At 41.5% G+C, this 24622-nt stretch overlaps 1 protein-coding gene across 2 annotated transcripts in view; it reads right to left on the bottom strand.

Moving 5' to 3' along the window:
- Nucleotides 1–24622, bottom strand: part of RELN (reelin) — a 343944-nt gene that overhangs the window by 164053 nt on the left and 155269 nt on the right. For both annotated transcript variants that reach the window (XM_077338100.1, XM_077338101.1), the window contains exons 8-10: nt 24036–24087; nt 7406–7502; nt 3237–3477 (exon numbers count right to left, since the gene is read on the bottom strand). In XM_077338100.1, coding sequence (XP_077194215.1) covers nt 3237–3477; nt 7406–7502; nt 24036–24087 — 390 coding nt within the window. The remainder of the gene's footprint in view (nt 1–3236; nt 3478–7405; nt 7503–24035; nt 24088–24622) is intronic.

The following is a 24622-nucleotide window of genomic DNA, read 5'->3' on the forward strand; positions in this document are numbered from 1 at the left end:
CCTAGCCACAGTGATCCAAGTGACAGTCACCGCTAGACTGGATTTCTGCAGTTCACTCAATGCCAGCCTACCCTTATCCCTGATCCAGAAACTTCAACTAGTGCAGAATGCAGCAGCCAGGGTTCTCACAGGAACACCTTGGGGGGCCCACATCCGGCCCACACTCCAACAGCTGCACAGGCTACCAGTTGACCACTGAATCAAGCTTAAAGTTCTGGTAATCACTTTCAAGGCCATTCATAGTCTGGGCCCAGAGTACCTGAGAAACCCCCTCTCTCCCAATCCCCTCAGAGAGTACTATACTCTGGTAACATAAGTCGCAGGGAAGCTCATTTGACCTCAAACAGTCCTGGTCTGCACCTAACAGAATGAGCTCCCAGGCAATATCAGGGCCCTGTGAGAGCTAAAACAATTCTGCAGGGCCTGCAAATTGGAGCTCCTCTACCAAGACAAGTGAACCAATTACCAACCGGAGCCCAGAGGTTCCTCCCACCCACAGAAGAAAGAACTGAAACACAGTACAGCAAAAGTTTAAAGGTTCCATTGCTGAATGTTGATTTGTAAATGACTATTTTGATACACGTTTTTATTGTTAAAAATGTTATCCATTCAAATTAAGATGCCTATTCTATTATAATGTTTCTATGAAAGTTTGTAATATAAACTGACCTGAGTTGCAACGGTGGTATATAAATATGATCTGCTCCTCACCCAATCTTGAGATCCAGTGTGGTTCAAGAGTAGAAGACTCTAATCTCAAGAGCTGTGTTTGATTTCTGACTCCTCCTCCATATGCAGCCAGCTGAGTTCATAGAATCATAGAGATGGAAAGAACCTCCAAAGTCATCTAGTCCAACCCCCTGCACAATGCAGGAACTCACAACTACCCACAGTGATCCTAATTTCATGCCCAAGTGATCCCCACCCACATACAGCAGTGTCTACACAGCTCAACACTGCCCCACCTTTCCATACAACTCCACATCTTCCAAAGGCCAGGCAGACTGTAGATGGGTGGGCTGCCACATTCCTGCTCCCTTCCTGAGAGCTTAGCTTAGCCAGATAGCGCTGACCAGCAGGAGGGAATGGAGATTCAGACAAATCAAGGCTTAGATTCCAAAGTTGTTACAGGAGCTCATCATTCCTCTGCCCAGCCTCCAGCTGCAGCTCCCTGCCTTGTCAGCCCACCTAGCTCATCTGAGCCAATTAAGGAATCTCAGCTATGTGCTGGAAGAGATCTCCACTCTAAAAGGCACCACACCACATTAGCAAGACAGTTGTTGATTGCAGCAGACTGTGAGTTATCACAGAGTAAAGACTGAGAGGCTGCTGATAGCCAATATTAGCTTGAGGCTGGGAAGCCTTGGTTGTGAATCTGCTGCTGAAACTGCTGATGCCCTTGACTAAGCTAAGACATTCATTGAATTCTGCCTGTCCCTTGGCATTCTGTTTTTGAAGTACTGATTCTCTTTGCCTTCCTGTGTCAGTTCATCTGTTCTTCTTTCTTGCAGAGAGCTGAAACCTGAGACCAAGACAGCTGGCTTTCCTCCCTTGCCAGGGGGTGATGGTGAGTGGGAAGAAGCTGAGGATGGGGCAGCTTACCAGCAACAGGGCCTTTCAGAGAGGCCAGAGCCTCTTCTGCCCAGCAAGCAGCAGGAAGAAGAGGACAGATAAGCCCCATGACTGACCTCAATTGGGAGAGTGCTCTCTCCCTATTGGTGGTACACACCCAGGAAGGCCCAATCAGGCAATTTGAACTGATGGGCTCTCATTGGGACAGTGCTCTCTCCCTATTGCTGGCACGTCCCCAGGTCAATCAAGGTACGGAGTTAGTTGGCAACTTGCGTTTTATTATGTTTAGTGTTATAATAAAAATGAAATCAAAATTGCACAGGTAAGCTTTGCAGGATAATGCCAAGGAAAGAATGACAACTTTGATGGGATCCTTAGGATGGGTCCAGAACTGGGGCCAGCCATGGGATGATCTCCTCTGGAAAAGCAGTTGAAATGTATTACTATTAAAGTTACTAATAAACTTAAAAAAAGAATACAGAGCAAAAAAAAGAAGAAAGAAAAGCAGTTGAGTGAAATAACATACAAGGGTTCCTATCTTATTTATATGTATGCAATTGATGCTTCTTCCTTATCCTTGTTTGCTCTGAGGTAAATGACTCAGTCGGATAATCTGATTTATAACTGTTGTAATGATTTAGGATTAAAATTGCCAATCTACTCTTAAAGGCTAGCTATCTACAGTTGACAAGCTTTCATGTGATTAGGTATATATTTATAGTAATTAAATTAATATATAGGTAATAAAAGTTAAGATAAATTAGCTATATTTTATGGTTAAACATTAAAATTTTACCATCCCCACCCCTTGATTTATAAATGAAAGGTGATTTAGAGAAACTACTTGTACTCCAATTGAAAATATTAGGGAACTCCTTGTAAATGAATTCAAAAAATTTAAAAATTATGTAACTGGAAAACTTGAAGAATAAAAAAATGAGGCTGAGAACAAAATAGAGGTCTTAGATATAAGATAACAAATATGAAAACACTGAGAGTTTAAGAAATGTACAAGAAATAAACGAGATAAGCAGAGCAATCCTTTGTTGTGCCTGGCCATGGTGCAGGGGCCACACCACTAGTCATCTTGTTGAAGGGAAAGTTAACGCAGTGGCCAAGTTAGAAAAAAGGTGCCGTGGCAGTGAACATGGTCATTTTGTGGAAATCCTGCAGCAATGTTACATTCTGGTATACTGAACTGTTCCCTGGTGTTTACACAGACTTGATTAAAAACAATCAGCTGTAAGATATAACTGATAATATTGCTGCACATGGCTTGGTAAATTATAAATAAATATTACCCAATTCTTTAAGAAACTGATTAATATTACATGGCTGTGCCATATTAATTAACATCCTCCCTCCATTTAGGCTGCAGAGAAAGATGGCTTCAAAAATCTAGTACTATTTTGTCTCAAAACTGAGATGCTTGATAAATGCTCTACATATGATAACTCCTATATATAAAGTGTCAAGTTATTTACAGTGTAACAGGGAAAAAGTATCTGACAAAGTGAATTAATTACTGGGAGATGCACCTTCCTTTTCTTGCCTCTCATTCCAATGAGTGGGTGTGACTCATCAGACTCTGCACACAAAACTCCCCCCCCCCAAATACTGTATTATTTAAATGTTTACAAATTAGAAATTAAAATTCAGCCAACCTTAACTGTGGCTCCAGGGAAGAACAGCCAGTTGCCAGTGTCCACAGGATCAAGATTATCTTCTAAAACAATTTGTTTGTGAGCTGCATTTATTATCAGAATATTGTCTAAGGCCCAGCAGGCTTCATACACATCACCAGCATGTACGTATTCCTGTTTCCACTGGAACTGAATATTTTCTCCTTTGGCTTCCTCAGGAAGATAGAGAATGTGGATAATTGTACTGACATTGGAAGGAGCTCTGCAAGATGTGGAACAAATAAATTAATAATAAACAATTCCCTTAAAAATCATACTTTCAAATCAAAGAATTCAATCACAGTTGCATCGCTGTAAAAAGAAAAAGAATGAAGGAAATGTTTCTAAATAATACCAAGCATGGAGAGCTGGTGATTTTATATTTAAATTACTGATTCACTGTGAAGATGGAACATAGTTCTGGACACAGTAATCCCAGACAATCCTCCTGGAAACTATCACAAAAACCCTTCTGTTTCCATCAACACCAATCAATGAAACACTCTCCTCTGTATGTCCCATTAAAGCAAATGGGAGCTGTGCATCCAGGCAACTTCTATTGCTGGCTTGTGCTACTAGATGATTCTAGACCTGCAGAAGTGAAACAAAAACTGCAAATATTTTCAACATTTCCATTTTTTCTTGCTGCACACTTGAAGTGCAAAAACAGCTTCACAAGAATAAGACATCTGCTTCCCAGGACTATCCAATTTAGCAACAGGATCATCACAATAAAAACAAGCCTGTCGTAAGTATTCATGCTGTATTCATATTCATTCATATATGAATATAAGTATTCATAGCAAAACTGTTTCACTTAGAAAACATTATTTTCAAAAATATTTTGGATAGGATAGGCTATATGAAAACAGTGCTGTGCTTACCTGTAACTGTTGTTCATTGAGTTGTCTTTGTGCAGGCACACATTGGGCCTGTGTACTCACTGTCCAGCTACCAGGAAGATCTCTTATCTTATTTTTTTAGCCTAGTAACAGAGTTGGGGGAGTCTCTCCTATCCAAAGCATATCTGAGGCTGTTTTCTTGCTCAGTCACATGCCTCAAGGGAGGTGCTCCCCTTTTCCCTCCATTCTCCTAGGCTGCCATGCTTAGTCCTAGCTGATATTACCAAGAGAGCTCAGAGAAGGGAGGAGACAGGGATGTGTGCTTGCACAGAAACAACTTGATAAACAACAGTTGCGGGTAACTGCGACACTGCTTTCATCATTGTTCCTCTGTGCACATTGAGATGCTAGCAAGCTAACTTATCAGGAGATGGGGTGAGTAACTCATTGAAAAAGCAAGTGCAAGACTGCTGTACCCACTGAAGTCTCTCTTCTTTCACTGAGTAGGTGCTTAATTAACATATTGGCATATGACCGGGTTGTGGTCTTAAAAATATCAACCAATGGGACACCTCCAAGGAAAACAGCAGAAGCAGCTTGTCCCTTGATGGAATGTGTCTTAACCTGGAGAGGACATGGTATCCCTGTCTGGTCATAGGATATTCATTTGCTGAGATAATCCCTCAGGATATGGTCTGTGATGAGGCTTCCATTAGAGGGGCCAATAAAGTAAATGAACAACTGTGGAATATTTCTGATATTGTTCTTTTCAGATAAAATAATAATATACATTTTACATGTAATGTGTGCAAGTTTATTCAGCTCTAGAGAATGGTTGTGGGAAGAATACAGGGAGTAAAATTTTCTGGTTGAGGTGAAATTCAGACTACTTTAGGTAGAAACTGTACACGGGCCCTCAATACCACCTCATAATCATGAACTGTGATGAATGGGTGATCTGCTTAGAGAACTGTTATTTCACTCACCTCTCTAGTTGATGTGATTGCCACTGGAAATGATATGTTGAAGGAGATAATATCTAAGAAATATCTAAGCTAGAGACTTGTAGGGTGGCTGTATGAATTGGGCTAGCACAGGAAACAAAGACCAATGGGGAACAATGGGAACCCTTGGAGGACAAAGGTTATTCAGGTGTTGGGAGATCATCTTAGAGGAGTGATAAGAAAAAAATGACTGAACCTCTATTAATGAATGCAAGGTGGAAATAGCTGCCAGGTGATCTTTAATAGAGGAAATGGTCCAACCTGCAGTCTTCAATGTGAGCGGGTATTCAAATGCTAACGGCAAGGGACACTCCCTTGGAGATTATCCACGAGGAGAAATGTCTCCATTTGTGGTTGTAGAAGACTCTAGTGGATAATCTGTGGGCATTCATAATAAGAGTAGCTAGCAGTTCAGGGGAAATTACTATTCTGTAGTCACCAGCCAGGTAGTCCATTGCAGGTGCTTGATTTTGTGGTAACATATATCCCCCATCTGCAATTGGTCTGGTATCACTGACAGTGTAACCACATTGGGGGCCAAAAAGGAGTAATCAGAATGCAATGTGAGTCACCTCTGAGCAGTTGGGCTACCACCATCCCTCCTAAGAGAAGTGGGGATGTATAGAAAAGCATATGAGTCAAATTAGCTGATGGAATTTCCCAGAGAAGTGGGGCCTATACTAGTTTAGGAACAAAACAGGTATTTCATATTGAAGCACATGGCAAAAAGATCTACCACAGGGCAACCTATGTGCAAAATATATTTCTGCCCTAATGATTGATTTCTTCCAATTAACCATAAGTCCTAGCAATTCACAGACCTCCACTGCCAATGATAGATGTGTCTGTAGGTTCTCCTTTGGAAGAGAAGTGATTGAACAACTAATCATCTAGTTATGGGAACACTGAACACCCTCGAGATCTTAAATAAATGAAGTGAAGAAATCATTCATTTATACCCTGCCTTTTCCCCCAATAGGGTCCCAAGGCAACTTACATTATTTTCCCCTCCATTTTATTCTCACAACAACCATGTGAAGCAGGTTAAATTGAGAGTGTATGACTGGCCAAAGGTCATCCAGTAAGCTTCCATGTCAGAGCCAGCATTTGAACCTGGGTCTCCCAGATCATAGTCTTACACTCTAGCCATTACACCATACTGGGTCTCTATTTCTTTCCTATTTGAAGTGACAAGCTTGACATATTGAACATGATTGTTCCTGCCAAAATTAAAACAGTGCTAAAATGAATACCAACAATTCTTGGGTTTGGCTATGAAAGATTATGGCAAGCCTACATACTGCCTTTGATGGTGTTCACAGATTGATAAACATGGCAGTAGCCATTTAGACAATGATCCTATAACTTTTGATTTCCACAAGGAGTTGATTTAAACTGATGAACATTCACTGATGAAATGTACAACAGATTAAATGTTCACTATAAAAAGGATATTATCTATGAGAATCTGATGGAACCAGACAGAAGAAAACGTTTTGCTGCTCCTGGGCATTACTTCCTATTGCCTTGAATAAGTTTCTGTTTTAATCTGCCAGGGAAAGATTTCATAGTTAAGAGGTTGAATTTCATCACCAAGGACAGCAGTTTGTCTGGCTCTCCATTCCTGTTCTGTGATGTATTTGCAAAGTCACTCCATTTATGTGTATGGGACACATTGAGGCACGAGAGGCACTATTACTGTAATAGGGAAGTGGCATACCTTAGCATAGCTCAGAAACGTTTTGCACAGTAATCAAGCAGGTGTGACTTATGTACACCTGTAAAATTGCTTGCAGCCTCAGGACTGCTAATTTGCAACTGGAAGTCCTTGCCCCAGAGACTTCTGCTCTCACTTCAACAAAGAAAGATCTCTGCGCATGAAACATGCTGTGCAAATGGAACTGTCCTTTCCACTGAAGGAATGAACAGCTCATATGACTCTAAATCACTGCAGATTTTAGGAATACACTTCTAGGAGAAGTAGAAAAGTTCATAAAAGAATGGAAATACTGATTTTGCCTTTCTTGCAATGCAGTCAGTTATAATCTGATTTCTTACATTAAACTTGAATGCACACAGTTACATAGACTGCTCCCTAAAGCACATGGTAACAAATAAAAAGAAACCAGAAAAGAAATCAGAGTCACACCTTTCTAAGTCACCTGGCATCACCAGGTTCAGAAGCGTGTAACTCTGCTTAGGATCTTATTGCAAATGTCTTTGAAAATCTTTTTTTTTAAATTATGATTTACACATTTTTAAAAAAATGCTCCAAGAAATGTTTAAAAAAACATTTTTAACAAACCTAATTTTCTCCAGCTGAATCCAATCAGCAGAATTATTCTTCGCGTAGGACACAATGATGTTGGGATCTGAGTAACTAAAGCGACATGAACCGGACCCTGAGAAGAGGAATAAAGCACAGTCAAGCCATAAATCCTCTTTCAGAGACACTCACATCTGACTGAGTCCTTGCCACCATTACCAGTTCTCCATATTTTAGAAATCTTAGATTGATGGTGAAATTTGCCATGATCTGTTGCTGAAGGAAAATGTATAATACTGCATGTTCTCAGAGTCAGAAATAATGTGGAAATGATAAATCACAACAGGGCAGCAAAATCTGTGGTAGATTTCCCAAGGGGAGCTGTAATAAATTACTGAACAGCCCCCCCTCCACTTAAAAACAAGCAGGAGTAATGTCAGATCAAAAACTAAAACACCATGCACTGCACTTTCCAAGGTAAACATTTAGCAGCTGCTATACCAGAAGCCATTTCTGAAGTATGAAAGAAGTTCCTTATGGAGGAGTCAACAGGCTTGTGTATTTATTGCTGTGTTGGATTGCTCATTTCTTTAAAAAAATGACAATTCTTTGGGAAGCTATACAAATGATATGGACTCTGGAGAATTGTCCATAATTTAGGTGAAAGCAAACAGTTCATTGGTAATGATAAAAATACAGAACAACAACAGAGGATAAATCTTTTTGCAGTTTACATTGGTGATCCATAGGTTTCTTTTCCTGCTAACGTGCAATTACTACTGATGAGTTGTATCTACCTCTGCGTCATTCTCCAATGCATACAAAAACTATCTTTAGAGACACGGGAAAATACATCTTTCTTTGTGTTTTTATTACCGCTGCCGTGATGATAAACTGGCCCCGTGTGGTTGTGAGATGTGTAGGGTGGGCAATTAATGACAAGGTATTTGAGGTATTTGTAACTGGCAGACATTGGCAATCATCCTACTGAATGTGAAGAATGTGTGTATGTAGCTGCATGGAATTGAGAGAATCAGACAACATGGAATAATGTCAGATACGTTAGTGAAGCAACTGATTCATGTGACATGCTGTAAGACTGCTTACGGAACTGCATTCGAAAAAAGGCATGTGCCTTCCTAACCCTTTCCCCTGGAAGACTAACTAAGGACTGGATCCAGGACCTTTTTATTGAGCTACCACTCCATGTAGCACACCATGAGTTCTGATTTACATGGGGGACTGGGGAGGCATGATCATAACGCCCCCTGATGCTTGAGAGTATATGAAGACACCATCATAGCTCTTTTCAGCTGTAGCCACGTGGTTAAGATGTTGTTCTGTGTGGTGGAAGATATGGATTCTATCCACTGACATATCCTTTCTCTATCTACAATTCTTGTTGCTTGCAAGACAACCCCAAAGTGTGACAGTAATGCATCTTCTTGGGATGAAAACTGAATCCATGCCCCCTATTTCCTAACATACAGGGTTTCTAAAAATTAAGCAATGGGTCTTGCTGCTATAGTTTTTACTTCTTGTTCCTATAAAACTGGACACACATGCGCACACACATGCATTCTGTATGATGTTATGGGAACTGTCTGCACAGAAGCATTGTTCCCATGACAGAACCCAGACCCTCTTGTCAGTAAACTATGGATACTCTGTGGATTTCTTACCCATAGCATAATGGGGACTCATGAAGGGAGAGCTACTTAGGCCCCCTTCTCGTTGTGAACTGTGTCCAGAGGCTATGCATACACAAACTTGGGTGACATGATGGGGTACCTTCTATGCATGGCTAATGGGTACCTTGCCAATGAGCAAGGCTGTGATTGCTGACTGACAGTGGACTTTCCAGCTGCACTGGTGAAAGTGCTTATCAGTGTTACTCACTAGCTTTTGTTTCTATGTCTATTATCTTGTGGTTGGCTCTGCTGTTGTGAGTGCAAAGGATCATGCCCACATTACAGTAGCATCAGACCTGGTACAGTGGCCATAAGTTCCTCTGTTAATGTTCACATACAGTCAGATTATGTCCTAATGAAGCTCCTGATGGATCAAGAATACAGAAAATAGTTTTATTTTATTTAAGTGTTCAATTTTTATACTGTCCCTCATTTGGCATCTCATTTTTCAGAGAGATATAGGATAGAATTATAACTGGCTGCAGTACATGTGTGCGTTCCCCATTCCATCCCCATGGCAATCTACTCTTCAGGCCATGCCCATTGCAAGCTACTCTCCAGGAAATGGAGCACTTATCCATAAAAACATGACCAGTGCTGCTGCAATAGATGTGTTTTGACCATGAAGGGTCTGAAGTGCGTATCTAATGGAGAGTGCCCATGAGAATTTGATTTGTCCTTTGCATGCTTAAAACATTTCAGCAAACATTTTAAGCACACCAAAAGATGGATTCATGTGCACACTAGCATTTGTCAGATCCATCAAGAACAAACCCAGCCCAAGATCATTCATTTCAGCAACATGCAAGACTTTTTTTTTCTTTTTAAAAGTTTCCCTTGGGAATGAACTTGACAAGACCTGAAGCTGCTATTTCACAAAGCTAGTCACTATGGCAAACCTGCATACCTCGGGACCAACTGAGTCATATGTAGTGCACCAACCACATACTGCAGTTGGCTTGGTGCTTATTGCCCGCTTTCTAGTTTGCATCCCTGGACAGGCAAAAAAAATTGCTTTTATCCACTCCCTGTGGCCAGTGTGCAGTGTCCAACATGGAAAGACACTTGTCATGCAAATCTGCATTAGTGGGAATGGCTACAACTTAGTAGGAATGGCTACAAGTGTGCAACTGCATTCCCACTCCAGTCCAATGGCAAGCCCTCCCCCTGGTCACATCTGTAGATCTAAAGGCAGTAGAGCAAAACAGGTGCTATCACAACCGCAAATCAAAATGTACAAGATTGGGATGAGGAAAGGAACAAATCAGACATGTAGCACTTCACACATTTTCTTTTCAAGTCTTGAAAAAAAGATGTGATCATAATGCATGATCTAGTGCAGTGGTAGTCAAACTGAGACCCTCCAGATGTCCACGGACTACAATTTGACTACCCCTGATCTAATGTTTCAAGATGTAGCTCTTCCATAAGAAAAGGAAGAGCTGCTTCCTCTGTACAGTCTTCTTTGGAGGGCTCCATTCCAAGTGCCAGCCCTGCTTAGCTTCTAGACCTGACCAGGTCAGACTATGCAATACTTAAGGGCATTACTGATTACAATTGTCCCATATCAGCTCTCTCCATGTGCCTTCTCTGAAAATCACAGTTTGGCTTAGAGGTATTCGGGTATGCAGCTGTGAAACAGCAGAATAAGGACAAAAAAATCCCACCCTATTTCTACATTAATTTGTAGACCTAAAACAGTGGTCCCCAACCTTTTTATCACCGGGGACCGGTCAACGTTTGACAATTTTACTGAGGCCCGGGGGCAGGGTAGTCTTTTGCTGGCTGAGCCCCTGCTCCATTTGCTTTCCCGCCAGCACCCCTGACTTCCTCCTGCCCACTGGGGGGCGCTGCCAGCAGCAGCTGCGCAGTGTCACACCAAGGGGGAAACCCAGCCATGGCGGCCACCAGAGAGCCCCAAAGGTGAGCCAGCGGCAGAGTGGCAGGGTAGCACCTGAGGCAGCAGCCGGGGAGGAGGACGAGGAGCCACGGCCCGGTACCAACTGATCCACGGACCGGTACTGGTCCCCGGACCGGGGGTTGGGGACCACTGACCTAAAATATATATTTCAAGAAAGAAACCAAAATCTGTGATAACACTTCAAAAAATTTGGCCCCCATACTTTACCATGTTTTTTTAATTGATAAAGATAACAAAAATAAACTTCTGAACTCTTCCTAACTCATACAATACGTTCTGCCTTCTTCGTATGAATGTGGTAGGAAGCAACAGGGCTCTAAGTAATTAATACTGCACAAACAAAGGTACAGTTGTTGTGTTCCCAATTATACTTTTGAAAATGGATCAACTAACAACTGTCACGAATTTATTTTTAGTGACACAGCTGCTTTCCTCTTTGCAGTATTAAAAACAAGTGAGATGAGAAAAACATGCCTATTCCATTTTTATCCACCTGCTTGGGCAGGTGCTTTCTCTGAATGAAAGCTGCTGCCATTTTCTCCATTTCTAGCACAGAGGAATTTCATGGCATTATGCTATTTCAATAGCACTTAGTTTTAAACTAGTGTCAGTATATTTATGATAATCAAAATGAAATTTTAGCTTTAGCTTCCCACTTCCCCTTAAGACAGTCTCATATAGCAATATGGTTGGCAGAAATCGTCTATCGACTGACAGGAGACGGAGGGGGAAGAGACAGGGGGGATGACATGGCAAACCAGTAAGTGATGCCACTGCACTGATGTGACACTTTAGGATCATCCTAAAACTTTCTGGTTAAACCACAGAGTTTTGCAGGCTCCTAGAGCATCATGCCAATGCAGCAACACCACTTGTGAGTTTGCATCAGTAGTGACAGTGTACTGACTTTCTCCCTTCTATTCCGCCCCCCACTGCCCAGCCAAGTAGTAGTGGGGACAATGGGTGGATGGCAGGTGTAGCAGAGAGATGGCAAGCTGACATAGCAATTTCTCCATGAATATCCACACAATCCTTCCATTAGTCTGCAGTTATGTCACCAGTAGATCACTACTTGCATTAGGGAAAACCTGCACCACTTGGCATTATATATAAACTAGCGGCAAAGCCCGTTCATAAGAACGGGCTTTGAAAGGGTCCTCCCTGTCAGCTGTGAGGGCGAGGGGGGGAGAGGGAGCGCTTTCCAGGGGCCTGGCAAGCACATACGGGTCCTCTGTGAGGCCACGGGTGTGCTCCCTGTCCCCTCCACCCTCCCTTGGCCAGATGGCTTCCGAAAGGCCTCAAAAGCACATTGGGGGCCTCTGCGAGGCCTTTCCAGGCCTCTGGGAAGTGCTCCCCCCACCCCCGCCACACACAACCCAGATCCCCAAAAATGTCATCATTCTTCGAAAATCCCTGGTGGATCAAAGCCTCAGTAAGAAGATCAGGGATCTATGCTGTTGAGGCAGACTTGTTATTCTACAAACTGAGCACTTTTTCCTATTAATCCAGGACCACTGGAATATAGGGTCAGTACAGAGGAGAAATGAAACCTTTGGCAAACAGTGTTCACTTTTATTACAATGATTACTGAGGCAATCACCACTTATTTCAGGCAGCTCAAAAGGAGTATTCTTAGCATAGCTAAACTGTGCAATTTATACTTCCAGGTGCTCGAATGCCTTTGGCAAAGCAGACATAGGTACTTAATTAGAGCCTCATTGGTAGGGTGCCTGAGGGAATAGCCTCTTGACTGTGCTGTGTTTATGGAAAGTAGACATCCTACCAGCAATTCACTGCATCAAATGGAGGCTTGTGTTTTGCTCAGATAAGCAGGATGTCAGCTATGAAGAGAATGATTTTATGTTCCTTACCACAGGCTGCAATGCCCTGAACAACGAGAATCTCTTGAGAGCCACTGCAAGTGATTCAGTGGATAGAACAGACAAAAGAGCTGGCTTTGTATTGCTCGTCACAGGAAAAAAATCATGAAGTTAGACTGCATATGTAAAATGACAGCATTTCTATACCAGCCTGTAATATCCAATCTCTCCCCCATCCCACGCAAGAAAATGATCTACGTTTACAGGTATAGCTAGGAAAGGCATTTCAGTTCATTACACTTTATGTTTCTTCTTGACCAATAAGAACTAATGCATTTTCAGTGAAATAAAGCTACGATTTCTATTTTGAAGCTCCTCACATCTGAATTAATAATGTGCAGAACTGGTAATCTGTCAGATAAGTGAACTAGGGATGGTTTAATTTATGGTCTGTTTGCCATGGCAAATTGTGAGCACTGAAGTCAAATGAGTGATAAACTGTGAGCAGCTCACATGTGTTTAAGCATACAAAATGTAAAGGCAATTTTAAATATGCAATCACATTTAGCCTTCTCCCCAGGCACTGCCCACCAACATCCACCACCACCCCCAGTTTGCTAATTTCTGTAAGTGGGCAAAACATTAATGTTTCAACCAGTAGTGGTTTACATTTGGGAAATGTCGCTCTGTGTCCCCTATAACATTTTGGAGAAATCTGCACATGACCGGTATTGTATCACCTCATAGGAATAGTGGAGGCTTTTAAAGACACCTCTTATATCTTCCAAATCCTCATAGCTAATGCATGGGATGCTTAGTTGATGGATAAAAGAGAGGTCTCTGGGCGAAGTGGCATGTTTTGTCTCTGTTCCATTAGCTTATCATATCTGCATGACCTGACATTCGCTACCATGAAAGACACACCAGATCACGAATAATCCAGGCATGTGCATTCTTATGGCAGTCAACAATAATTTGGAGGGAGGGAAGACCAGTAATTTCCAATGCAACTGCTAGGCTCACATGTTACATCAGTATGAGGAACTGCTTTGATTAGCTGACTTAATGGACATGTTCCTGTAATATATGAAGTGACTTATGCAGGAAAGCCTGCAAAAGCAGTAATTGTCCAAGCATATAAATGCTTGATATGGCATTCAATGTGCATTTTTAAGAAAAATCTGGTACAGGGCTCAACTGATGTTTAAATGAAAACGAGGGCAATCATGGGAAATTCAAATGCAGATCATGTTCCTATTAACGTTCTGAGAAGCCCGGAAATTAATCCAAGCACCACAGTGAAACTGAAGGGATAGTTCCAACCTGTGTGCTCAATCACCCAGCATTTATTTTAGGAAAACCTTTGTAAAAGTATGCTTTCTTAGAACACTAACCATTTAATTCCACCTATTCCCTTAATAGACAAACTTCGATTCCTGAAATTCTGAGCTGTGAACCAGGTTTTGTTTCCAACTGCGATGTTCATGTCAATGCTTACAGAGAACATGACTTCATAATCACTTATTTCTATTGTCTACATGCTTTGTATACTTTAAACATCAGCAAAATCAAGCAAAAGCACTACGTCAAGATGTCAAAGATTTATTACCATCTGCTGCCATATAAGAGTAGTTAAAAACAAACACACAAACTGCAACATATGTGGGTTTTTCTCTCATGCACATCATAAAGGCTAAATGTTTTTCTTTATTTAAAAAAATTACTATTAAATCAATGAACAATCTTATCCTACTAAGCATAACAGTGACAAATCTGAACCAAATAATACCTGAGAGACTACAGACTTTTCAAATAAAAAGTGTCTGCTTCTAATTAAAATTCCTTGAAGGCCTTCCTACAATTGCCAAATTCCTGCTCAATGTCTAGAAAGCACCACTTGTCAGGCTATGCCACAGAAGGCAAACATGATACCTGCTCAAGCACATGCATTGCTGTTGGCTGTTGGCGTCATCATCTCACAATCGTTGTTGGGGCTGACTGTGTGGAGATAACCCTCATGCTGTATTGCTAGGTTTACATCCTCCCCACATCCTTATGGAGTGGTGAGTGGTGGCCTGTTCCTCCTGCCTAGGCTGCACTGGTCCCAAGGATGGGGCCATGAGAATCTTATTCCTGTTTCAAGTGTGTGGAGGCAAGCAAGAGGGAATGGGGAAAAGCTATGGCTCAGTGGTAGAGCATCAGCCTGGCAAGCAGAAGGTACCAGGTTCAATCCCTGGTATCTCCAATTAAAGGATCTGGAAACAGATGGTGTGAAATACCTCTGCTTGAGATCCTGGAGAGTCACTGCCAGTCTGAGTAGTGCCAGTTTGGTGCAGTGGTTAGGAGTGCAGACTTCTAATCTGGCATGCCGGGTTTGATTCTGCAGTCCCCCACCTGCAACCACCTGGGTGACCTTGGGCTCGCCACGGCACTGATAAAATTGTTCTGACCAAGCAGTGATATCTGGGCTCTCTCAGCCTCACCCACTTCACAGGGTGTCTGTTGTGGGGAGAGGAAAGGGAAGGCAATTATAACCTGCTTTGAGACTCCTTCAGGTAGAGAAAAGCGTCATATAAGTACTACTACTACTACTACTACTTCTTCTTCTTCTTTCTACTAACCTTGATGGACTTATTCAGTATAAGGCAGTTTCATGTGCTGAATGGTCAAAGAACAAGGAGGACTGGAGCATTCTGGATGGGTCTGTTGAACGATTACTGAATTCAGTGCTGCTTGCTTCCTGATAAGCCTGCTTAAGAAGGAAGCCTAAGCATCCCATGCATTAACTAGTAAAAGACTTACAATTTCTCAGAAGTGTCTCCAAACTAAATAAAATCAACAATGTTTATGTTTGAGTAATTGTTCTTTTTTAAAGTCAAAATTGTAATTCTGCACACAGACAAAATTCTTTATCATAAACTGACCAAACCACTGGAAGAATTTTCACTGGACAAAAATGCTATTCCAGTACAATATCTCACTAGGGATATTATTTTAAAGCTGTTTTTAATCCAGCATGTATCATCCAAAACAACTAATTCTGTAATGGCATGTGCTCAATTCCTAAGTCTCTCTTTTGTCACAAAAATGACAGCTGCTGTGTGCAATCCTAAACTGAAATAAGTCCTTTTAAATCCAATGGGTTTGTAACTCTGCTTAGGACAGCACTGTTGGTGTCCTAAACTGAAAGGGAGATTTGCAACGGCTTATTGATCATCCTTTTTTTTTTTGCTGTCCTAGTTCTTAAAAATATATTGCTTATTTCATTCAGAAAGCATAGATAAAATAACTGAAATACTAAGCATCTGTTTTTTAAGGCACGAATAATTTTAGTGTGAGATAATTGTAACTAGAGGCTCCAAAAATCTTTATTTAAAATTGGGGGTGAATTGGAGTCATTGTATTGTATGAATTCAGTCCTTTCTTTGTACAATTTGTGTTAATCTATCCCCCTCCCCTGTTCTACATGTTTTCCTGGGAGTAGGGCAGGGAGGGGGAAGATAACAGGAAGGGTGATTTATACAGGAAAATGGCTTTGGGAAAAGGATTAGTCAAACTTTCTCCCAGCAGCAAGACCTTGAATCAATTACTACCCCTTCTTGGATGCTTTTCAATGTAATTAAAGATGTCAGACAAGCAGATAATGGATCTCCTGCATCTTCTCTCCTTTTGCCTTCAAACATGTACTTTGTTGTTTGCTGCTTACTTTGCCTCAGATATGGAGGGTGGCAGTAAGGGTTTCCAACCCCCCAGTGGTGGCTGGAGATCTTCAGGGATTACAACTGAAGCTTGGTGTAGTAGTTAAGAACAGTGGCCCTAATCTGGTGAGCCAGGATTGATTCTTCGCTTTTCCACATACAGCCAGCTGGGTGACCTTGGCCTAGTCATAGCCCTGATAGTGCTATTCTCACAGAACAGTCCTATTGGAGCTTTCTCAGCCTTGTCACAGGGTATCTGTTGTGGGGGAGAGGAAGGGAAGGGAAAGCAATTGTAAACCACATTGAGACTCCTTAGGATAGTGACAAGTGGTATACAAAAGTAATTCTTTTTCACTGGAGAAAATAGCTCCTTTGGAAGGTGGATGCTATGACATTATATATCAATCAGGTTGCTGCTTTTTCCCAAACCCTGTTCTCCTCAGGCTCCACTCAACCTGAAGTTGGAGATATTTCCCAACCTGGAGCAGGCATTTTCTGTGGTGACACCTCCCTCATTGGGCTTTTCCTAGAGCCTAATTTACTTTTATTTAACTGCCAGGCTAAAACACTTCTGTTTACTTTTAATTAAGGGTTTAACAGTCTGCTTTGTTTCATGGATAGTTTCCATGCTACAGATGTCTAATGATTTCTGCTTTTTAATGGCTTGTGTTTTAATGTGGTTTTTCATTGTGAGCTGCCTCAAGAAGACTCTGAAGAGGCAGCATAGAAATATGCTAAAACAATAAATCAGTCACAGACTGAGAGTGGGTAAGGTTTGACAACAAGGTCTGCTCTAACAAATAATTCTAAATATTGAGATTTTACTCAATGTTTAGATTGAGATTTTATTCAATCTTTAGCAGCAGCAGTTAATTCAGCCTTGGTATATTCTTATAAATATAGTCCATTTGTTGGGATATCCAAAATAAAACCTGTTGAATGAATGACTGTGAGGAAATTGGTACCTCAAACCCACCACCACAGATTGACACAGGGCAAAGGAGAAGCAAGCAGAGGTGTCTAGGGCTTTGTGGGCATTTTCTTCCTTTTAAATATGGCTTATGCAAGACAGCAATTCCAGTGGCATTCACCGGGATCACAGATGCATCTGGCACTAGTCAGTTATCTTCCTCAATTAGCTGAAAGTGGGGATATACAAATTCCAAAGATTCTACAGATAATTCAGAACTGCAAGGGATCGCAGACACGCTAGACTAAAAACTCAAAGTGGTTTGAAAAACCTGAAAAAGTGGACAGAAGGGAACAAAATAAAAATGCATACAAGAACCTTATTGATTTAGGGCTAAAGACAAAATTTACACCTCAGTTGCCAGATGCTAAGAACTGCTTTCTAGCACTGAATTCATTGTTCCTCTGAGATACCACACAAGTGGAGACTGCGACTTAATGACTGCAGAATCTCCAAAGTGCCAATGGACCCGTTTTTCCTATTTTAATATGATTTAATATTAACGTCTTTCTTTGTTTAGAAATTACTGGGAAAAGCTAACTCTATGGGCAGAAATATTTGATCAGGAAGAGAACATAGCTCTATTCTGAGCTCCTCATATAAAAGGATTATGAGTTTAGCCAACCCTAAAACTGACTAATCAACATTTATCCAGAGGTTCTATTTGTAGATTTATGTCTTAGAGAGAAATGGCTTGACTAAACTTATAGAGATAACAGAAGGTACTGAGCTGTTTCAAAATACAGTTCTAGATAACTCACACCAGTGACAGAACCACTGATTTAATAAAGTTGAAAGGAAACAAAATAGAGACTAAAGTATAGTTCTTCTGCAGATAGTTTCTTGCATTCCCTTTCCTCCAGCCTCTGGATATGGCAAGCAACCACTACCTCTACAATAACTCTGCCCCTTCCCATAAGACTCTATTGCTCCAGAAAAGAAATGGAAAGCATGAGGTCAATATTCATGTCACAAGAGCCCTTATACCATTATACAGTCTGTCATGCTAGGAATACCTCCACAAATTAATGAGTCTTGCTTGCCTGATAATAAGAGAAAGACAGCAACAGGCATATTATCTTTGACCGATTATGCACAGGCTGGAATACCTATGCTGGTGGCGGCAGGGCAACAGGGAAAATCCCCGATTATGCACGCCGCCACTGCCAACCAGGGCCCGGCCCTTGGAAGGACCGCGTTAACGGAACACGGGTTCTTCCAGAGTCCTGGGACTCCCCAGGCTGCAGGCAGGGGCCAGCCCTACCGAGCCTTGTGCATAATCAGAGGAGCCGGGCTTCTGAGGAGTGTAGGTGGAGAGGCGGTCTCTCTGGCCCGGCTTCTGGCCCAGCTCCTCCCCCGACCTACGGCATCCCTGCAAGGATGCCTCTTGTCCCTGCCAGCTCCACAGCTCTGTCGAGTCGACAGGGGCAACCCCCCACCCCTGACATGGTGGGAGAGCAGCATGCTGCTCCCCACCATCCTGCATCGGTGCCCCCAGCCCCCGATCCCTCCCCCAGCCGCTGCTACAGCTTACCTGTGCTCACAGCCCCGCATTTTGTGTGCACAGGGCTGTTTCGCCGTGGTGGCCAGCATGCACTCGGGATGCCCCGCCCCCATGCATACTCGGGGGATGGTGGGGCTTTTTACCCCAGTGCACTGGAACAGCGCCAGTCCGGTGCGGTTGCCACTGTGCATAATCAGTCCTATACATGCATAGAAGAGTATAAAAATCGACAGCTATTGTAGGGGGCAGAGCGGGAAACTATGTTTTGTGGGACCTTTACACTGTTATAGTGTGTATACTAGGCAGTGTATAACTTGTGTTTTCATGGGAGAATGAAGTCAACAGTTTTACAACTTTACATAATAAATCCAAGTATTTAGGGACAAAACTAAATAAAACACACGGTTATGTCCTATCTCACAATTTATGCAGAAAATTAAGAAAGTCAACGTGGTGACATATCAGTACAAAGAACTGAATAATATGCAGCCACCTCCTGATCTGCTACAACCCTCTACTTTGGAGATCCAGGGCTCTTTATGGGCTGCATGTGATGTCATAAACATCTATCAAAAATTTGTTAGGGATAAGAAAAGGCCAGAAGTCTCTCCTTCCTTTGTGTGCTGTGCCCAGAAGAACTTTCTGGTTTTTCTTCAGTCTTACCACAATTTGATGTCTGAATTTTGTTTTGTAAGGATTCTTCTCTTGTCCCTTATCTTACCACGTTCTCTACTATTATTTTCATTCCTTTGTTACTTTTATTGGATCTACTCTTATTAAAGTACAGCAAGTTGAGGAATAGGATTTGTGGAAGGGGAAAGGTAGAGACAAAAGTGTGGTGGTAGGAGAACGTCATTCTGCCGTGTTAACATTAAAGGAAAAGTAGCATCACCAGCATTGCAAAGAGGCATCTTTCCAAGCTCCTCATGTTGTTGTATGCCTGTATACCAAAATGAAATGATCACAGAATAATGGTGGATTATATTCACTCATTTGGATCCTATATTTGACTAATGACATTTTGCTTTGCACTAGTGTTCTGTCACCAGGGAGGTGTAGTCATAGAAGGAATTCGGGGCTGATAGGGCATGAGATAAAGGCTGTTCCTACAATTCATTCCCCCAGTTTTTGATTAATTTAGACAAAGACTACATTTTGAATCTTGAGCCCTTCTCTGGTCCTACCAAGGGGCATCATATGCAGTTTACATTTTCCCAGCTGTCTTAATTCTCAGAAATTATGTCTCTTCCCATTTTATGATATATATATATATATATATAGCTCATGTCTGTGCTAGACCATTTCCCTCCTTCCTTGCTGTCTGCTGATATCCTTGATTCAGGCATTAATCCATAATGATTGTGAGTCACCTTCCACAGATGGGTTATGAACAATCATGTCCAGGGACATAGCTTTGGGACAAACTCTGGCTTTTGGAGTGAGATGCAAAGCCTATTTTGGCTAATGAACCATGCTAATATTTCATGGCAGCTGAGCTTTAAAACTCTCGTGTGATCCTCCTCAAGCCCTAAACTCTGCAATTAAAAATTCTGGATGAAAAGATCCCTAAGGTACTGCCTTTAAATGTCTTAATTAGGCATAATCCCACTGCACATTGTGTTAACTCAGAACATTTAGTGTGACTGAAATATGCAGAGGAAATTTCAAATAGCTGGGAATATCCGAACAGATAGCAAGTGAAAGCAGAGTGCCATTTCAATGTAGGATGAAGGTATTCCAGCAATCATCTGTACCGGTTCAGAGCAAGTAGTTAAATCAAGTCTTTGATTTTTAATCTGAAAAGGCTGTTCCATCAGAAAGAATTTTGCTTTTAAATATGACATGGGGTGATGGGTCATGGCTCAGTGGCCAAAGCATCTGCTTTGGCATGCAGAAGGTTCAATGCCTGGCATCTCCAACTAAAAGAATCAGGTAGTCGATAATATGAAAGACTTCTGCCTGAGATGCTGCCTGATTCCCCATCTTGATAAAGTACCCACACGCACTGGATAATGTACTTTCTGTGCACTTTAGAAGTAGATTATCCTGTTTTGCACAAGAAAATCCAGCTGCAAAAGCACATTGAAAGTACATTATCCAATATGAATAGGATGGGACACTGAAAGAAACAATTGTTTACCAGTTCTTTTCACAACAACATTAGCAGCACCCAGATAAACTATCATTGGTTCAATATTTTGCACACTTGTTGTCTTTAGCAGATCCCAAAACCTATTGAACACATGGTGTTTCTTGAAACAGCATTTAATGAAATTGTCTCGGGGAAATTATCCTTTCCTGTACATGAACTAAGAAGCTTTGGGATTTAGAATGAAATCTGGGCCATTTTCCCCCTTAAATCCTTAGTCATTATCCATTCCTTTAACTCAAATTACTCCATTCACGCCTGGTGTTTTGGCAGCGGCAGAAAGATGAACATTTAACTGTTGCCTGAGCTTTTAAATCTACACACTATTCCCAACATAATGTAATAATTATTAGGATTCTGAGAAATGGTTTTCTCAGTACAAAGGTGCTGAAGGACATGATTGGCAGCCTTTCCAGAGATTCCTGCTACTAGATTGCACCATTTCAGATAGCAGGCATGAGACCAAATATTGAAACGAATCCATGCATATACCCAAAGGAAGATAGTTCTTAACTGTTTTCTCCTCACCACTTCTTTACATTATCAGTTCTTTATGCTGTGGTCCTTTACACATTCAGGTCCCCCACAGTTTATATAACAGCATTTTCTCCACCCCTAAAATGAGTATCTTCCTCTCTCCCTCTGTGTCCCCAGAGGGACAGAACTGAAACACATGACCTGAAAGGAAGATCCTGCTAGAGCAATATAAGCATTTTTCTAACTCTTTGTTTAGAATGTTTCCTTTTCCTTGACTGCAACTGCATAACCACTATTGAACTCAACCACACTTACTGTTGAATAAAAAGGGGCAAACTGTTTTTTGGCCCTGTCTTTGGACCATTAGCCAATGTATTATTGCTGAGATCAGGTACAGTTGGTGGAAGTATTTCAGGACGATGCTACTCCCACATGCAACTGACCATACATATAAACTCCGAACTCTTTTATCATATGCCTTAGGTGTACACTGAACACTGCCTATGGGTGGTATAAGTTGATATGAGAGTTTCATTCCTTTCCAAAACCCAGGGGCTTTCCGCACTCCTTCAAAATCGCACAATGGTTGCCAATTGAAAATGCTACAGTTTTGCCATTATGCACAACGTCATTGACAATCTGCCACACACCTGAAACCGATCCGCAAAAAGGGCTTCCTTGTAGCGCTTTCAGGGAAATCCCAAAAAGTGGATTCATCCTCCGGAAAGCGGTACACTCCTGTAACCAATCTGCAACACTAGCGGGAAAGTTCTGTGCGTTACCATTGTTGTGGTTTCTACAAAGTCCCTCCCCCTAGCTCTCTCCTCTGATCTTCCGGCGAAGCGATCGCCATTTTTTTTTCTCCGAGCGAGCAGAGATCAATGCACCGGCGAGCCTCCGTTTAGAGGCTTCCCTGGCTTCAGTCCCTCCCCAGAGCTGTTTAGTCACTAAGCACAAACAACAGAGAAGCCCGTTTGCTGATGTATTTTCCCTTTATTTTTCACACTGTTTTCGGCCGAAAATCGCGCCCGTGAGAGGGGGGGATTTTTTTTCACTCGGGGGGAGCGTGGCAACGATGAAACGGCAGCTCAAATATACCTGCCAGCTGGATGAGTCTCTCCGTTGCAGGAGAGACGAATCAACGCATATTCGTTGCAACAGGTGTGTGCGTGTTTTTTTTTAAACCTTTCTTAAAGGGAAAGGGGCTGTTTGGGAGCATGCTAACGGCCGCCCATTGGCTGCTTGACGGCCAGGGGCGGGACGAGCTCGGCAATAGCGCTTCCTTTCTTGCGATTTTTGCTGAGACCGGAAGCTTGTGGGAAACGATGGAAACGCAACTGGATTCCACTACAAAGTCAGGTATGCATAACGACGAATTCCACTATTTTAAATGGCGATTTTTCATTCAGCAAACAATTTGCTACAAGGATCCCGGTGCGGAAAGCCCCCCACACTTCCTCAAAACAGTTACTGTGCTAAGATGTTACAAAGACCAGGATCTTCTGTGGAATGTGGAAGCAAAGCATTCTGCCACAGCCAGTTTTAGTTTTTTGCTGGCATTTTAGCTCAGTTATTAATTGTGACACCATTACTTGTCCAAGTAGTTAAAAAATCAGTGGAATAAATCAAAATGAAACACAAATGCATAATGTATTTCTTTAAACTTCTGGTGTCTGGTTTTAATGCAAAATAGAAAAAAAATACACCCTAGTGTCAACTTAATTGATAGTTTTCATTTCCAGCAAAGATCTCCACAGTTTAATCACAACTCTACTGAGGTATACTCCTGCAAGAAGGCTTGTTAAAAAATGAGAATTTAATTTAGAAACACATTTCTAAGGATTCCACTGAGAAAACAGTCAATGCTGCTTCCTTGGTCTTATTAAGTTATCTGTAACGGTATATGGTTTTTTTCCATGCACATTGAACTCAATGGTTTCCTTCCACATGCATTGAACTAAATCATGCATTATGAAATTGTCTAAGCCTGTCAAAGACTACAAACCACCATTTGCCTTTTTTGCTCCACATATTATATAAATATGCTATATCGTGTAGCAGGTTTTAAGAACCACTTGACTGTACAATTCCAGCTTGACTTTCAGATCTGTATTGTTGGCACTATGGAATTTCCAGCAACAAAAAACTGTGGCTAATGAAATGATTCTATTCTAATTGAATACATGTAGATAGACATAAAATAAGAAACTAAATAGGAGGCTCTAACAACAAAACAGTGACTATTTAAAATCATCACAGTAAGGCAAAAATCCTGTTCATGTTAATTCAGGTTCCCTAATTTAATCACATGTAAATAGATTACTAGGTTGCAATTTTTTGTTAAAATACTTTCATATATGTCTTTTGAATGGACATTTAACTGAGCATTTTTTTATAAAAGACCATTTTAAAAAGTCAAAATGTTGTATAAAAACTCACCGATCGAAAACTGAAGCACAGAAGCTGTGGTTGTGTTAAGGCCATTAGTGGTCTATGGAAGAAAGAAAAGAAACTGTGTTGCACTGGACCAGCAAATTAAGCCATTAATCACAATTTTCTTGGGAACTTTTCAATTGCATCAGTTGGCAGGAAGGAATAGATAAGCTACAGGTAAAAGCCTGAAGACTCCAACTAGGTGTCTGTACTAGTACCTTGGTTGGTTGTGTCGTAATGGCAGATTAAAGAATAAAGATTGGTTTGGTTCTGCGTTATGAACTCTTTACCTTTGTCACAACAGCTTTCAGTGTCACTAAGGGTTAGAGAATATCTGATGGGAGTTCAAAGAGACGACACTGGAAAAGGGCTCAATTTGCTTTAGTAAGACCTTACCCCATGACTTGCTGCCATCAAACTAGTCGCCACCAGTGACAAAAAATGTGCATAAATAAACTAACACTGCAACAAAGTCATAGCATATGGTTAGTAAGCACCACAGTGAGGTTGGTGTTTCCAAAGGTTACCAGAATATGGACTTGGTTATTGCTGATCTGCCTTGATTGTACTCATTTCACAAATATGGGGGAAAT

This window comes from Paroedura picta, chromosome 5, assembly GCF_049243985.1.
Source record: "Paroedura picta isolate Pp20150507F chromosome 5, Ppicta_v3.0, whole genome shotgun sequence".
NCBI classification, from domain to species: Eukaryota; Metazoa; Chordata; class Lepidosauria; order Squamata; family Gekkonidae; genus Paroedura; species Paroedura picta.